This window comes from Setaria italica, chromosome IX, assembly GCF_000263155.2.
Source record: "Setaria italica strain Yugu1 chromosome IX, Setaria_italica_v2.0, whole genome shotgun sequence".
Classification (NCBI taxonomy): domain Eukaryota; kingdom Viridiplantae; phylum Streptophyta; class Magnoliopsida; order Poales; family Poaceae; genus Setaria; species Setaria italica.
The window spans coordinates 48,443,442-48,461,279 of record NC_028458.1 but is presented as its reverse complement, the minus strand read 5'-3'; the positions used below and the strand labels follow the sequence as shown (position 1 = coordinate 48,461,279).

At 41.3% G+C, this 17,838-nt stretch overlaps 1 protein-coding gene across 4 annotated transcripts; it reads right to left on the bottom strand.

Annotated features, from left to right (window-relative positions):
• Nucleotides 1-787: 787 nt before the first annotated feature.
• LOC101755409 (lon protease homolog, mitochondrial) lies at nt 788-14,599 on the bottom strand. 4 transcript variants are annotated; one of them, XM_004984570.4, is made up of 20 exons: nt 14,258-14,599; nt 12,135-12,200; nt 11,844-12,035; nt 11,689-11,754; nt 11,375-11,416; nt 10,552-10,674; nt 9,345-9,443; nt 8,434-8,499; nt 8,260-8,346; nt 7,901-7,940; nt 7,660-7,831; nt 7,459-7,583; nt 6,898-7,028; nt 6,713-6,817; nt 6,411-6,524; nt 5,086-5,253; nt 4,118-4,219; nt 2,732-3,040; nt 1,767-2,285; nt 788-1,371 (listed from the first exon to the last, which is right to left on the bottom strand). In XM_004984570.4, the coding sequence occupies exons 1-20, from the start codon at nt 14,561-14,563 to the stop codon at nt 1,168-1,170; spliced, it is 3,036 nt and encodes a 1,011-aa protein (XP_004984627.1). In that variant the 5' UTR covers nt 14,564-14,599; the 3' UTR covers nt 788-1,167. The 4 variants fall into 4 exon arrangements, with proteins under 4 accessions (XP_004984627.1, XP_022678533.1, XP_004984628.1 ...); XM_022822798.1 differs by lacking the exon at nt 14,258-14,599 and adding an exon at nt 13,183-13,557 and having other exon boundaries at nt 11,844-12,052; XM_004984571.3 differs by lacking the exon at nt 14,258-14,599 and adding an exon at nt 13,183-13,556.
• Between the last annotated feature and the right edge of the window lie 3,239 nt (nt 14,600-17,838).

Genomic DNA, 17,838 nt, shown 5'->3' with positions numbered 1-17,838 from the left:
GAGCGCCATGAAGATGCGTGCAGCAAACAAGTCCACTATGATCTATGGCTCCAAAGAGGCTACGCCAGTGCAAAGAAACCTTCTATGAGCCTAGAAAACTAAGAGAGAGTTCTACACTGCCACTGTTAAACAAAATCAGTACTTTTTTTTTACTGACAATACCATTCTGATTTTGCAGAATTTTCTCTGTTTTTTTTAAGACAGGGAGCAGCGACCTTGCCGGTGGCACGGCAGCTTGACTTATTATCTCTTGCTATGTCCAATTCTTCAGATTCCGTGCTTGCACAATTTTGCACAATCATTTGCTACTGTACTCAAAGTAGCAGTACATGCCCCAAGGTTGATATCACAGCACTTTCCGCTATCTGTGAGTCCAAAATATACTCCTATCTTTGCTTAAAATCCTAGAGTTTTTTTTACAGTACAGTACTACTACTTAGTGGTATATAGTATATATAAGATCTAACTGTTCATAATTAAGGATAATTTAGTAATTGTTACATTGTGAAAAGTGATATTTCAAATGGAATGATCTTTTAAACTTTATGCTAGTGTCAAAAATAAAATTATAGTGATATTATTTGTGTTCGTTTACCATGATATCCTTATACTACATATACTACTAATGTATACTACCCATACTATATGTGAAGGTTTTAGTAGTATACAATTAATCTTGACCGTCGGATGTTTTTATACTGTCCTTTTCGAACAATACTTTTTTCGAATACCTAGTATTGTGTACCGTAAAAGAGCTCATATCCTAGTTAATTCGGATTCATCACACTCAAATAAATGTCAGCTAATGCCATTGAAATGGCCGAAGGAATGACCAGTTTATGTATGCACCAGCCCAGGGAATTCCGCTACAATACAAGTCAGAGGATGACTACACTTCTGCATTCTCATTGTTTGTCTTTCTGAACTTGTGCATAATAGTTAATTTACAGGGAGGACACATAATTTTTTTACAACTTGTCAAACTATCTTGTCAGTAGTTCGCTCTTGCCAGAATTCTCTTTCATTCCCATGTCGCCAGATGTGTAAAAAGAATTGTAAGGGATATAAACATTTCTCTAAGGTCAGCCATTATCCGATCTTGATGAAAACTGAATGCTTGAGCATTTCTTGTCTCCAAGAATTGAAATGCAAAATGAGTCTGAACCATCAACCACTAGCTTTCTTGTGTCTCGGGCTCTCGGCATCACTCGTAAAAGCTATATCGTATATTTCGTTGTATTTGTCAACAAAGTGGACTTCAAGACCTTCTTTTACATTGGAAGCAAGCTCGTCGAAGTCCCTTCTGTTTGCTGATGGGAATATGATTGTCTTTACCCCACTTCTCCTGGCAGCGATAGTTTTCTCCTTCACCTGTTTGAGAGACAGTAGCTGTTTATAATGGAATCAACAAACATAATATCATTTGCAGAGTACGTTGCAAACAATGTATATATGCATGTGAATGGTTCAGAGTTTTTGATGGGTTAAGGGAATGCTGTAATTGATGTTATTGGGTAACAGATACTTATTTCGAAAGCTCACAGTTTCCCTTTTTGTGAATGAGCTCGCGATGGGATACTTAGGTGATATACATTCAAAAAGTCTAGAACCAGAAAGGAAGCAGGCACAATCATGAAATCAATATTTGCTTTTACTAGAAACATAAGTACGCCTGATTTCGAAAGACAAGCAGGACAGCAGGACAGTGCATGTATAGCATGTAAATTCCAACGAAGAGCAGGTAAAGCAAAAGTGTGAAACCATACCCCACCGATTGGCAGAACTCGTCCAGTCAGAGTGACTTCACCGGTCATCGCTAAGTCTTTCTTGACAGACTTCCCCATGGCTAAGGACAACATCGATGTAACCATCGTGCATCCAGCGCTTGGCCCATCCTTTGGGGTTGCCCCTGCAGGAACGTGCAAATGCAGCTTTGACTTTGCAAAAAAGGAATTATTTGGTTCTTTCTCTAGTAATACAGCTCTGCAAACTGTATGCGCAATTTGAGCACTCTCTTTCATGACATCTCCAAGTTGGCCTGTCACCACAAGTGCGCCCTTGCCTTCACTTTCCCCTACTTTTGCTGTCTCAATATACAAGGTCGAACCACCCATGGAATTCCAAGCTAAACCCATTACAACTCCAACAGGAGTCTGATCGTATAGACGCTCTGCTTGGAACACAGGCTTGCCAACGAAATCACCCAGATTTGATGCATTGACAATAATTTTCTCCACAGGTATGTCTATAAGTGCCTCCGTAGTTCTCTGTACGCTTTCGTTGGCCTATAAAAAGAAACAGAAAACAATCAAACGACTGCTAGTTAAGACATGTCCATCTACAATTTGAATTGTCTATGTTTTTATTTACTGGACATCTTAGACAAGATAATCAGCCACGAATGTGAAGCTGTAACATCTGTTTGGTCCATCATTAACAAAATCAGTACCATAACCGTAAATAATAGCTCTACTATAACCATATCAATAGTTCCACTTTCCAGCACTGGAAAGTGGACAATCCATCAAGAGGTTCACATGAGTGTCACAAGCAAAAATAAAATAAAATACCTGAAGCTTCCGTGTCCAATTAGGAAGCTAGCCATTGGCACATGACATTGTATACGTGCAAGTGCACAAGGGCCCAACATAGCCATTGCACATTTACCGGAATAGAATGCAATATTTTAGTTTATCTGAAGGAAAAATCACATCAAAGCTAGTCAGATTACCTCTGGTGTGCTAGAAGTATTAAATACTTTAGCTGTCTCTTCTAAAATTTTTTCTGTTGGAGCTTCATTTGAATGCTCATTGTGGCCAACTGCTGATTCTGTTGTTAAAGGAACTACATTAATATTCTCAAGAGAAGAATCAGTTGGGTGCACATCCACTGAAGCATCTTTGGCAAGAGATTTCTTGGAATTCTCATCTTCTACTTTTGTTGCAACATCAAAACTAGCTGGCTCTTCATTTGCTTCCACTATTGTGATATCTCGAGGTGGTTCATTTGATAACCCTTGACGAACAAGCTTCAAAGCTATCTGCAAAGGTCGAATCAGGGATGAAAAATGAAAAGACCTGGTCACTGGTTGAGGAAAAGGATGCAAAACAAGGGCATGTATTAATAGACTGTCATTATTATTTGCTCTTTCAGTTTCAGAGGATTAAATTTAAAAGCGAATTCTAGGTACCAAGTACCAAGAATGGGAGATATGTTTACAGATGCCTTCAGTCTTTCATACCAGCATTGCAGTAACTCCCTTGAATGAACTATAAGTTAAAATGCATGCATGAGCCAATGGAACTAGAAATGTTTAAAGCAGCAGCACCATTTAAGCTGTGAACATTATGTACATTAAGTTTTTTGTTTTTAGTAGCGTTATGCGCACGGCTTTGCGATATGGACTGTGGAATAGACAATCTTGGTCATGGATCAAGCCCCTCGTGATTAATAGCTTCCATGTTGTCTAACTCAGTAACTCTGCTATCCCTCCCCAAATGTTATGGTTTTCGTAACAAATCAAAGCTTCAATACAGAGATAAAAAACAGCAATGGATGCTATAAATTAACTCAGCTTAGATATGGATACAAAATAGTAGTGTTTGTCTCTATGAGTCTATCTCCTTAGGTGCCTTGATATAGAGTTTGACATTGTTCTCCGTATCCCTACTTGCTTCAGTCATTGTGGATATGGTTCCTAGCAAGCAACCGGTAGAGGTCTCTGGAATGGTTGAAGTGGCGAGTAATTATTTTTAAGCATAAAGGGAACAGTGTGCTCCAATGAAAAGCCAGCTAGACTCCACAAAAACATCTATATTTGTTAAATCTCAGCAGGAGCTTTCTCTAATTTACCTAGATTGGGATATCCAGGAGCATACAGTTCTGGCAACAGAAAATAGCAATGAAAGTATGTGTGAGCTACAAGCTTACGGAGGGTCATTTTCTGTATACAGTAGATAATAGCACACAAAACATATGATGCCCTAGAAAGAAGTTTTCGGGCTAACAAATTTATATGAGATTCATGTCACTAGCTGGTGAGTAGCACTGCATAATAAACTGAGCTGTTAAACAAGAGCTTTCCATTCTTTTACAAACTAGCATAAGAATCACTTACCTTCCGGTAAATCTTTTCAATATGTTTTTTAAGGTTCCGCACACCAGCTTCCCGGCAATAGTTTTCAATTAGAGCAAGAAGAGCATCATCTGTGACCTCAACCTGAACATGTACTTTAACTGTTAAGAAACTATCAGTACATGAGAAAATACAAGGCAGGGAAAGTTTTTTAAGTGCATTAGTAAATCTGTTAAGAGTATTTTAACTAGAAAAACTTGACCGCGGAGGGAGACGTTCCCGCGGGATTTGTCCAAAAGTAGATGCCTCGCTTTGAACCTGAGCCAGATGGGAGTTTCAATGGCTCTGGGAGTAGTAAATGCTAAACGGCCCAATGGCTCTCCTGAAAATGATATTGTTTTTAATAATAAACCTCACATACCTGTCATGCAGGCAATTTTCCCTATTGGCTACGGTTGTGGAGATTGCTACAAAGGGAGGACATTTAGAAAGCATGCCACGCATTGGAGATAGAGGCTATGGAGGTCTTCACCAAGAGTGCATGGCGATTTAGTCATAGGATATGTGGCTAAGCTTGGTGTTACTTTTTTTGGATCCCATCATTATTCAAAAATGAAACCTTGTAATAATTTTTTTGGGGTTGTATGCACCGAATGATGCAAAAGCCAAAAAGGCCGGAACACCTTTTCCATTATCTAAAAAAGGGAGCCCGATGGCTTAAACTTTGATAAAGTGGATTGCTCAACTGAAGGAGGAATATTTGTATTGATTTTGATAGATGATAGTGCATCCTTCCTAAACCTATTTCCATTTGCTCACAATATGCTAGTTGTATATTATAAGCTTGATCTATTAGAAAGATGTCCTTGCTATTTCGGATGATAAAGGGCCTTGGTTGCATTGACTGTATAAAAGCCTTGTAAAATACTGAGCAAATCAATATTTTTATGTTGATACATTTTTCCAGGGCTTTCAGTTTTTTCAAAAGAATCTAGGGAAGCAGCATGTACCTGCTCAGGCTTGATGCCAGAAGCCTCCCTTGTGTTCTTTTCCAGGTAATCCCTAGCAATATGCATCTTCTCGTCAGTGATATAACCGGCAATAGAAATTATCTCCATCCTGTCCAGTAGAGGACTGGGTATCATCTCTATGACATTTGCAGTGCAAACAAACAGAACCTAATTTCTCCAAAAGGCAGGTGTCAGACTATAATAAAATAACTCAATTATTGTGAACATAAAATGGAAACTCTTGTTGATAAAAATTTCTCAAAAGAAGAATAATGAACTTTAAATTTAATAAACCATGGAAATAAGGTTATAACATACTCATGGAGGCTTAATAAACAGATTGCAGAATGGCTTCCACAAAAAACGCCTACCAATGGCAATATGGTATAATGGTACAATTCCAGCAGCATGCAGTAAGTTACATCCAGGAGGTATAATCAAGAGTGTAGAATAGAGGCAAATTATGAATTTATGATAGCCCTATTCCTTTTCACACTATGTTATGGGTATATTTACATATACTTCACCTTGAAGAATGGTGTTTAAAGAATTGCCACTACGCAGAATATAATCCGTCCTTATTCAACACCAAAGGTTGGAACCTTCATCTTTCACAATTTGGTCACCCTTTTGGCCCTCTTTGCCTTGTCCTTTCTTCACTCATTGGCCATGGAGGCTGCTGATGAAAGCTACCCCTTAATAACAACCAGATCCAAGTGAAGTGCAGCCTCAACAACCACCCATCGATCTGAGCCACAACCATTGTCTTCAGCAACAAGCCTCAATGAGTAATCTAATGGTCACAGGAAACGAAGAGGGTGTAGGAAGTAGGAACTAAGTGAGCCTTCAGGCTTGGCCTGTTCATTTTATGGGTTGGATTAGGCTTCAGGCCATGAAGAACCTCATCTCGAAAAGCCAGGTCCAAGCTTGGAGGCTAGCACAAACCTGAAGTTATTATTTTTTAATAGTCTAGTTGCTTCTGTTTGTAAGGCATAACTATACCTAACAAGGAGCAGTGTTGTTGATGTGGGAGCAGGGATGTAGAAGGTGAGAGGCCAAATCATCGACGAAGGTAAAATAAGAAGGATGCAATCGTTGGAGTGGCAACAGATAAATTATTATCAATGTAGGGGAAAATCCCTAAATTCCATTCTTTAGAATGGCACACACCTAAAAATCTCTTTGATGAAATGACACGCAGCTCTCAATTGCGATTGAGAAAAAATAAGTGACCACGACAAATTGAGCTGCTAAGAATGTAAACACAACTATAACAATTCGGACTTGGATTAAGAGAGGACAACTTAAGGGAGTATTGGCCCAACCTTGGATAGGTCAATAGGGACATCAAGATAGTGATCAAGAAAGTTAGCATTCTGTTCAGGATCAAGAAGTTCCAATAGTGCACTGGCTGGATCACCTGAATGCCCTCTCCCTAGCTGGAAGCATGAAAGAACACAATCAGTAAAGGTAGTATACAATAGTCCAAATTACTAAATGGAACATGAAAGTTGCCCTGTGAAGTAGATCTGGCACACCACAGAACATCAAGTCAAAGATAATGGTACTGAAGTTACTAATATGAAACAATAATAGCAACTGGAAAGTCACAGATGAGCATGAATACCTTGTCAATTTCATCTATCAGAACTAGAGGATTTGCTGTCCCGACTGATTTCAAACATTGCACCATCTTCCCTGGCATTGCTCCAACATACGTCCGCCGATGACCCTAATGTGGTTTGAGAATTTCACTCGTGTTGCAATCATGACCAGTTAAAAGACTTGACATGAATATATGCTGTAGCACACCTTGATTTCTGCTACATCAGCCAAGCCTCCAACAGAGAATCTGTAGAACTTCCGGTTTAATGCACGTGCAATGGAACGTCCAATGCTAGTTTTACCAACTCCAGGTGGCCCAGAAAGGCATATAATCTTGCCTGCAGTAAACGACAGATGAGAAGAAAATTCAAGAACCAGGCTACCTACAAATTTGATCTCGAATTAAAAGGAATCAGGGGAGTAATACAGATGCCTTGAGCTCCAAATTCTCTGACATGGCACATACATATAGCATTTGGGTACAAAGTGCTAACTTTTCTTAATTGGCTTTTCAAAGAAACAATTAACTAAAAAATGGCAAAACTGTTGAAAAATGCTCAAATGTAGAACATACATTTCCAGCAAGGACCTGAACTTAGAATTTTTCATCAATGGTGAGACAAGACAAAAACTATGTAGTTGTCGCAACTAAGAATACAAGTAGCATAAATTTTAATTTTATAAAGGTTGTCAATGAATGCACGGATAATAATAACACTAGTTCAACATAAAATAAGTTTAAAGCATAATAATATGGAACGGTCAGACCTTGTGAACTTCCTCTCAACTTTCCAACTGCTATGAATTCCAATATTCTTTCTTTGACATCGGCTAGACCATAGTGATCTTCATCAAGAATACGTTGAGCATGGTGGACATCAAAGTTTTCATCGCTACCATAGATGGAGAAAATAACATATAACGACAAATCTAACAATTTCATAGGTTAAAAAAAGAAAAAAAACGAACCTGTAATCTCCCCAAGGCAATACTGTTAGCCAGTCTAAATAATTGCGGGTCACACTAAACTCACTGGAGCTAGCTTCTAACAACTGGAGCTTAGTGAGCTCCTCTTCAATGACTTGCAAGACATGAGGAGGGCACTTATCTTTTTTTGCTTCAATCCTTTTCCTAAATTTTTCTGCAACATAAAAAATGGCAAGTCGATTTTGAGTTGGCACAAAGAAATGGCAATTTTTTAAGAACAAACCTGACAATGCTGTTTTATCATCTGTCTCCAATCCTAACTCCTGCATACATCAGGCATTCGTAGTAAGGAAGAAGCAATAAAACTTGATCAAACTAGAAGAAAACAAAATCACGAAAAACAAAATGAAATCAACCAAAAATATAACAACAATGAAGAAGATCAGGCCAGGTATACATCAAACATGAACGCGGAATAATCTGATTAGCATCCATAGTATGATATATTCATGAACCAAGGTGCCATGAGAGAATTCAAAAGAAGATATGTTCATTTTTTCGAACAATAGACATACAGTTCATCATAAATTCCTGATGCAAGCTGTATATGAACAATCTGAACGAAAACAATGGCTGCACTACCTTCTTAATTGCTTTAAGTAGCTCATTCAACAAGTAGCGGCGCTGCTCTCCAGTTACTTTTTCTTCAATTGTTTTTGCTATGGATTCCTGAGTCAACATTTACAGAGGCATCACTAAAAATAAAGAAGGCACAAATATGATTTCTATGTCTACTAGATCAAAATTATCAATTACCTGCAACTTACTAATCTCTAACTCCCTCTTTACTAACTCAAGGGTCAACTTCAACCGTTTGCATACCTGTTCCATAATGAATTGGTTGAATTTTGAATAACAACAGGGCAAAAGAAAAGGACGCCAGGGAGCTAATAGATACTCCCTCCGTGATATGGCTAGATTATTGGCTGATGAATGTTAGATGTATATGTACTGTTGGTGATTTACCTTTTCTATTAGGGGGTTTTCTGTATATTTTCCCCTTCTTGTACCTGTATATATATGGGCCTAGAGCCCCCTGTTATGAATACAAGTGCTATTCCTAACAATGAACACAATGGCAGATTGATAAGGACCTGCTCGCCCTCCCTAGGAGGCTCTGAGCTTTAGGCTTATCTCTCTGCTTGCATTACAACTTAATCTGCCTGGACTCTTACATAATGAGCCGGCCTAACAAACTCAAACTAATTTCAACTCTATCTCTAAACAGAATCTAATCTTAACTAACTTGTGTCGCCTGGAGGAGCTGGGCCCTTGGCCTTGCGATAGAACTTCTTGCCAAAGAAGGTGTCCATAACACTCCGTTTCAAAATGTAGGTCGTTTTGGCTTTTCTAGATACATAGATTTTTCTATGTATCAGCAAAATCTATGTATCTAGAAAAGCCAAAATGACCTACATTTTGGAATGGAGGGAGTATTCATTAATAAGTCAGATACTAAATAGTCATTCTGAACTGTTACGAGATATGACATAAAGAATATTGTTTATCTGCACGCGTAACTCTGAGTCCACTATCCACATTTTAAAATGGACCCAAAGAAAGAGGATGGGTTGACTTTTGGCAATTATGCATGGGCACGTTATGAAGCAACGTGAAATATATAAAACATTAACAAAAGAAAAGGGAGCCTCTAGGAGAGGCCTTACGTCTAACTCTTCAAGAACTTTCTGGCAAAGCAACTTGTTGGCACCTGAAATAGCAGCACCAAAATCTGCTAGTCTTGGGTAGTTGAAGTCACCCATATGCTGGAGGGAAAACATAATCACAATGAAGAAGTCAGCCTAACATTTAAATGTATTTGAATAAACAATGCATATACAAAGAACGTACAATCCACAAATTAAACAAGGGAAATATGTCAGATAAAGCATTGTTGGCAGAAGTTATAGGCCACCCTTTTTTAATCTAATACTTGGTAATTTCTTTTAATAATATCCATGTGCCCAAAGATTTAGCCCTGAATAGGAGTGCTTGGAAAACAGCTATTCATCTACCCGAACCCTGATTTGTGGCTCTTGTTGGGTTTCAACTCTAGCCTACCCCAACTTGCTTGGGACTGAAAGGCGTTGTTGTAATATCCATGCCAAACAATTTTTTAAATTAACCCTTTTGGTCATGCCATTGTCGTGGCTACAAAACGAGGCAATGAAGGGGGGGGGGGGGGTATACCTTCCATGATGCCAGGAAAGATTTCCCCACAAAATCTCACCCCAATCCAAGTGATTTGGAGGTGGATTTGGAGAGGGGGCAACCAGGAAGGACAAGTAGGGTGCACTCAGGTCGGCTCTGGTGGCCTGGTGTGGAGGTAAAAAGGGAGGGAGAGGAAGGGAGAGGGAAGAATGGTGCATCTGGTGGTATTTGGCTTTGTCGCGCACTCGAGCCAGACGGCATGGTGCAACAGTCTTGTCGCGCTACAGGCCTGGGCGCGACAGGCGCCAGGCCACATCAACTCCACACCGGTGCAGCCTCCTGCTCTGCAACAAGCATGCGTGATAGTGTGGTCCTGTTGTGCCATGACGCTCGGTGCGACCAAAAGGGTTAGTTTTAAAATTTTGGTTTGTCATGAGTTATTATTACAAAATTAGATAAAAAACGGTTAAAACATTTTCTAATGGCATACCACAATGACAAGCAATAAAACGAAAAATAACAACAGAATAAACAGTGGAAAACAAAAACACATTAGCACTTAACCAGTGTCACTGCCACATACTATAAACGAATGATATCACAATGGTATACCACGGCACAAACACGACCTTTTAGGTTCTGTGAATAAATAGCATATGTACATACGAACAAACTAAAAGGACTTAAATTTGCACTAAAGGTAGGTTTAAAAAGCAAGGCAACCTGGGTATAGGTTTGAACTTGATCCTTCCATAGGGAGCTTATCTTGAGAACATCTCTTAAAGTTGATATAACTTCAAAAGATGTTGCCTTTATGACATCATCATCCTTATCATAAGGCACTTCCTGCAGAATGACGGCTAGTTATGATTTATGAAGTAATAATAACTCAAGGATTTTCAAAACAGCATAACATCACATAGAGGTGGTGTCAAAAGGTACCATACAGAAATTACAGATTTCACAAAATATATTCAGCTTAGCAAGGCATGAGAGCAGGAATAGGGAATGAACTTAATGAGATAATCTTTTAACAATGTAGTAAATTGCAAATCCATGTTCAAGCCAAATTTTAGGCGGGGAGCAGCTAATTTTTCTCCAGCTAGAACAGGAACGAGAGTTTTTTTTACAAAGAAAACAAAATACAACTCATTTCCTTCAGCCTCCAAGAAAAAAACATGAAGATGTTTCTGATTGTCCAAGTTGGAGTTTACATAATATATTTTCAAAAACTGTCATAGTAAAATCCTAATTGGGAAGGGAAAATAGGGTTGCCAGGGAGGGACGGAGATAGGGGAGAGCAAGGGGGTGCCCTAGCACCCTTACGCTCCAAGTACTCATGTGTACACACCCAAATATGCTGCATACAATAGTTAAACTGTTATATGGTTTTTGGTATTTCAGACCCCTCTGTTAAATAGAAGATATTAATTGGCTCACTTCATTTTCTGTATTTCTGTCACTGTTCCAAGGTTTGATGAGTTTTCAGATCTGTATATTGACAATTGGTTAAAGATGGAGAAACTACAATAGTTATGGTATGTACCTTTAGATGATCAACTTTGACTGTAAGTGGGTCCTCTGCAACCTGTAAAAATTAGTTTTTAGTTAAAATATGGAAGTGGAATATAAATACGCTTCTCCAGCCTCCGCCTGAGTCAATTGAGAATCAAAGAGTCAACAACCACATGTGGCACAAGAGATGTACTGTGGTAGTAATGGCAACATTAGTAACATGCACGTAGCACACATGACTAACAAGGAAACAACCACATGTGGCACAAGAGATGTACTGTTTTATGTTAACAAAAACGGTAAAACAAAGAGGTAGAAATGAATAGGACACAATGAGGGTCTGACCATCTCAGTTATCCGTACACGATGGTGACCAAGAAGCACCACCAGATTCCCTTGAATTCTTGTTATCTAAAGAAGCAGTGAAAAGCACATTTCAAAATCAACAGAGCAAAAGATGCTAATATGCTACCCGCAAGCTTTTCAAAACTGCTAAGTACCTGGGCAAGCGTGCCAACATCATGAAGACGCTTCAACAATTCTGTTCCTTTCAAAACATGAATGCTATTATCTGATTCTGAACTGGTCACAGTATGAGGGTTGGTACCTTCGTCATCCTTGACAAGAAAAGCCCCAGCATATGGACCAGATCTTTTGCTGTTTTCGACTAAAGCTTGCAACAGCTTTGGGTCCTGAGGGAAATAAAGTGCTGTATCACCAGTAGGAAGTCACGAAAACATAAAATATAGAAGGAGAGGTATGTGATATCTTGTAAAAATGAATTGTAGTACCTTTACATAGATTGGCATGTGAAATCCTGGAAATAGTGGTCTCTGTAGCAGAGGCAAAGCTATGACCTATTTGGCAACACCACAAGAATAGAATGAGAAAAGAACATGACTAACACAACAGCAGCAATAAAAAAACAATCCATACAAGGACTCCATGTTTTCTGAAGTGGATTCCTATTTTGCTTTTAAAAGACTATACAACAACAAAGCCTTTCAGAAACCCAACAAAAGCCACCAATAAAGAGAATAAAAAGAACTTATGAAACCAACTTGATAACTCAAGATTCAAGAAAGTACTGGCATTTACTGGTAAAATAGGCCACAAATTATGTACTGGATGAAAAAGAAAATCTTATGGCACCAAACGTGGTAGGTAGCTCAGGAAATACTGGGCATTATCTGATAAAATAAAAGCAGGCCATAAATTATACTGGGCAAGTCATGGCACGACGTGGCAAAAAAATGACATAAAACATTCTAAACCATACGAAGGCTACAGCCTACAGGCAAGTTGTGAGTACTCTGTTTTGACCTTTCCATTGAGGGACGACGCCAAATCATTTTCTATCTATTTCACCTGAAGTGTTAAAATGGGAGTACTGACCACTTAGCAGTCACTTGAAAACACTATGGTAGTGATTGGTAGGCTGCACTAGTTCCAGGCTAACTCTAACCCAGACCAATTTTGACCAAGCTAAACCAATGCAAAGTGCTCGTGTTTAGTTGGGTGGCTAAAGATATCCTGATTTGCTATACTCATATTTGGTTGGCTGCACAAGGTGATAAGATGACCCTCTGGGTCCCCAATCCCCAACCCCGACGGTGCGCTGCCGCATCACCGCCCTCCTCGCGGTGTCGCTCCTGCTCCCGCTCGCCCGCCCGAACTCCTCCTCCCTTCCGCCGCCACCACCACCACCGCGTACGATGAGCTCCGCCTCTGGGGCTTCCCTCCGGGCATGCTCCTGGTGGAGCGAAGCTATCAAGCACCCCAAAGTTGGGTGATGGACCGATTCATGTCCACATTGAGCTTCGCCACAGTAGAATCAACCTCCAGCATGGTCGAATCGAGCTCCAACGCCGCCGCGAGCCGCGCCTCGCTGTCGCGCCCCCGCCAGCATCATCATGTCGAACCCAAAGTCAGCGGCCTCCGCCACCACCGCGAGCCAGCCGGGCGGCACATGCCCCACCCGCTCCGCCCACGGTACCTCCGTCCCGGCCAGCGGCGCCGCCCTGCGACGCGCGCAGCGTCGAGGAGCTCCGGGGGCCGTCGCGACCGATGGCGGGGCGCAGGTGCTCGCGCAGGTCCGCTGGGAAGGCGAGGTACTCGGTGTATTCTAGCAGGGGAGATGAGAGGGTGAGGAACTTAGACCACCGGGGCTTGTGCGAGCCTGCATTAGTGGAAACGCACGCTCGCTGCGTTCCCAGGAAGCCAGGCAACGCCCGCTCTTTTGCACTACCGGAGCCAGGCAACGCCCGGGGCTTGTCCGATCACATGCATGCTGCGTTACCGAAGCCTGTCCAGGGGTCTGTGCGGTGAACCAATCACTACCTATCCTGCCACAGCCTCTGGAACATATCAGTGAATTTCTGCTTTTTCGCCCTACAGATCCTGTTTGAAATCAGCTAAAGTTTAGCACCTCTTGGATGTGCTAAAGTTTAGCACCCCTCTTCAAACAGGACCTAAAGCAATACAGCATTACGGAGTATATAGTCCGCGAATAAGATACTTTAAGCATATTGTTAGGTGGTAGGTGCTAATCACGTGGAAGCTGAATCAACATGCACACATCCTGCAAGAACTACCTTCCAAACATCAGCAAAACACATGAACAATGCACATATCCAGTGCGTCATATGTTATCACTGTACCCAAAAAATGATTTCCAAAATTTCAATGTTCCAGTTCAAACTAAATCCCAAGCGATTCAAATCTCATGAAACAACGAGTTTCGAAAAATCACCCCACTGAGGTGAGTTCCCGAAAATTGTAGTAGAATTCAAACATCAAGTCCTTATCAAACAGTTGTTTAGGAGAATCGGGCAGATAACTGGAACAAATGGATTAAATAGTTTAGACTGCAGAGAACAACTCAATGCTGATCCAATTGTAAGAGGGCGCGCACCGTGTGGCAGTCCTCGGGACGGAAGGCAGCGGGCACGATCGCGGAGGAGGCATTATTCCCCTCGCCCTCCTCCCCGCCCGCAGCCTCTGCGTCCTCCGCCGCTTCCGAGCCGCTGCCGCCGCCGGCGTCGGAGCAGAAGCACGCCATCCTCCCCGGCACCGGGACTGGCCCGCACCGCAGCGCCCTGAAAAGCGGCGACCTCACCCCAGCACCCGCCACCGCAACCCTCGTCGCGGCAGTCGCCGCCCGCGGCCTCTTGGCAGCGAGCCGCGCCGGGAACCTCGTGGTGGCCGCGGCGCGCAGCATTGGGCTTGGGGGGGTGGAAAGGGCGTGGAGGAAGGCAATGCGGCAATGCCTGCCTGACGGGTGACGGCGCGCTGATTTGCACGATCAATTTGTCTTCTTCAGGCGGTTTAGCTTAGGGAAGAAGAATGTGGAGGAAAAGAGAAACCCTCATAAAACCCGTTTCTGATCGTGCCTTTATTCGCGTGGAAAAGCATATGCCTTCGGATTATTATACAAAATAACTTAATTTTTAATTTTTCAAGACTTTAGGGACACATTTTTTTGTACTAATTTCTTAGTATACATTATTGTTGAATGCTGATTCTGTATATATTTTCTTTTAGATTTACAATGTTCATTTTTTACCCGTGTTATCATTCAGAAAGCAGGACAAAAGCTCGCGTCCATGCCTTTGTGCCCTTTGTTTCAGAATTTGTCAGTACATACAATTGAAAGGTTCAAATGCACCATTAGGTGCAAGGGAACTCTGATCCTTTGGACAACCAACAAAGCAAGGGAGGTTTGGAAGAGAAGCAAAAGATAAAGGTTTTTCATACTTTGCCCTTTGTTCAAGTTTGAGGAAGACATTAAACTTCTTCTATGCTCTATGCTGCTTTCTAACTGTACATTACAAGAAACCATGCACTCAAAATAGTATAAAGAATATAAAATAATTTCAAATGAACTTGTGCCGTCGCCGGAGGATCCTCCTTTTCGCTGACAGAAGTATAGAACTATTGCTGAGGCCATGTTTAGTTACCTCCCAACTCCCAACTTTGACACTATGCAAAAAGAAGATTCTCCATCACATCAAACTTGCGGTACATGCATGGAGTACTAAATGTAGACGAAATTAAAAACTAATTGCACAGTTTTGTTGTACTTTGCGAGACGAATCTTTTGAGCCTAATTAGTCAATATTTAGACAATAATTCACAAATACAAATGAAACGCTACAGTGTGCTACAGTGCTGGTACAGTAATTTTGCATCTCCCAATTTAGCCAACTAAACAAGGCCTGAGTTTGAAACCTGCAACTGCAAGTGGAACTCAACAGGACGATGGCTAGTCCAGGTCCAAGTGTTTGTCTGTCAAACAAAGACCAAAACAGGGGTGACGGACACCCCTTGTGGAGGCCCATAAATTCGTCTTTCGGTCTTTGCATTTCCTTCCTATACCAGCCGGGCCGACTCAGTCAGACCCGGCCTTGGAAATTAGGCCTGAAGTCGGTCGAGGAAAAATTGTTAAATACTTGCTAAAATAAAAAAAATAGAATTGGTGATATTTTTTTCCCCGAGTTGCGCTGAGTGTGCCTTCGAAATGCTAATATTCTTTTCACCAAATCGTATGACGAAAATTAGAAACTTTTGCTATTTTCGTCCTGTAGTTTGCTGAAAATATATTTTTACCATTTGATTTGGTAATATTGTTTTTGCAATTGCTGGACTAAATGATATTAAAAACAACTCCGAAATGCAACACTAGCATCTGCTACTCCCCTCCCCACAATGTAGCAATAGTGAAGTGAAACATTGGACTTCTTCCAGACAAATTTTAACTTAACAGGTAAGGTAATAAATTCCCGTATTATTTATGTAGAAGTTGTGCTTCTTCCTTCACAGCCAACATGAGGCATCTTCCAAAAGCACGCCGATAATTACTTTAGGTGTTCTCACATGACGAAGAGATAGGTTTAATTTAGGTTTATTTCAATGAGGGGAAGCTTTATTTCATCAGATAGGTTTAATTTAGCAGTAGTCAACTTTGCCATACACGATACAGTGCGTCATGATAAGTTTGGTAGAAAGCAGCATTATTGCTCTACGGGTGAAGTGGACCAAATCACCTCTGCTTTCATGGAACCAATAAATTGCACGAAAACTGAAAGATCCAGTGGACACCCTCTTCCGTAAATTTTTCCGAAGTCAGCCAGCACCAAGAAAGTTCGATTGTTTACAGGCACAGCGACAGTAGAAAGTTCGATGGGATCATATAGCAAGGCAGGTTTAACTTGCTCCAGCATGTTTGCATGTATTGAGTTTTGAAAAGCTGCATAGCTCACCTTTGCTAGCCAGCACTAGGATCAACAAAACAATAAAGCCATCATCTGCATGCGCAAGTACACTATGTAGCAGCACGATTACGTAGCAAGCACTTGGCACTACTAATAGCTTTACGCCTTTACTGATCTTTGGTCACATACGAAAGTGACAGATAATTTGCTGAACCGCCTGTGTGTTTAATTTCCCGGAACACATGAGCAAACTTTGGCAGCCCTGCCACGGCACAATGCGCCTAGTAATCGAGAGTGACACATACTGTGTTTGCATTTCCCTGCGGGTAAAAATTACTGGCTTACGCGTTGCGGTCAGTTTTTTAATGTTATCTCGTGACGCCATGCTCCAAAGAGAAGCAGCTTGTGCATCTGAATCTCATCACCGTAGAATATTCGCTCAGACCTTGCTTTATACGCACAACTTGGTTGGGCAAATCATTTGTCGAGAAAATGCAGTGGCCACCTGTCCTGGGGCATCAGGCATCGACCTGAAAACTTAGTCAGAGATTCACAATTCAAGTAGTAGCATCATCAGCTACGGTATTAGTTAATTCGCTCTGCTACTTCTTTGTCTTTTGCTCTGTTTGCTGCTTTGCAGAAGGTAAAGAGGCCAATCCGTGCTTCTGGTCGGCGGACTGGACGCGAAGTCTTCGATGGAAGCCTCGTGTGTTTCCTTGCTCACTGGCCGCTTGCAGGACTGCAACTTGCATTTGCGGTGACGAGGCACTACTGTCTGCTGGTGCACTTTTAGTCAGACTCAGACAAAGAGCAAAAGAACGCCTCTCCCCACCTGTAAAGAATCAATGCCCCCCTGATGCTCTGCCATTGCATGAAGTTGTTTAATGTCTCTCGGATGGTTACCTACGGTGAAAAAACTCCATCAGATCTTTCAGGCGTAAAATATCTCAAAATATGTTGACATCATGCGTGACATTTAATTGAAACCCAGTTTTTTTGTTCTGTTGTGGGGAAGTTTCAGGCGTAGTTCTTCGGCATCTTGGGAAATTTCACTGCCTCCAGCTGTACGGTTAAACCAACACTGGCCTCTCAGCTTACCAATGGAGGTGATTAAGTCTCTGGCAGTAAGGACAAAAGAGCAGCTCTTTAGTTTAACCAAGCTAGTTGATGCACACGCAATTGCACTAGCTGATACGACGGAGTACTTTAGTGCACGTATGCGTCCTCAGTCCTCAGCTCCCCCCGTTAAACTGCACCCTTCACCATCCTCAGACCTCCCCAT

Coding starts and splice junctions, on each gene's coding strand:
- LOC101755409 (XM_004984570.4), bottom strand. CDS start 14,563: ATGCTGCGCGCCGCGGCCACCACGAGGTTCCCGGCGCGGCTCGCTGCC. Junction 7,029..7,458: donor GTTGAGAGGAAGTTCACAAG/GTCTGACCGTTC, acceptor CGTTTACTGCAG/GCAAGATTATATGCCTTTCT. Junction 6,525..6,712: donor TGATAGATGAAATTGACAAG/GTATTCATGCTC, acceptor TCATGCTTCCAG/CTAGGGAGAGGGCATTCAGG.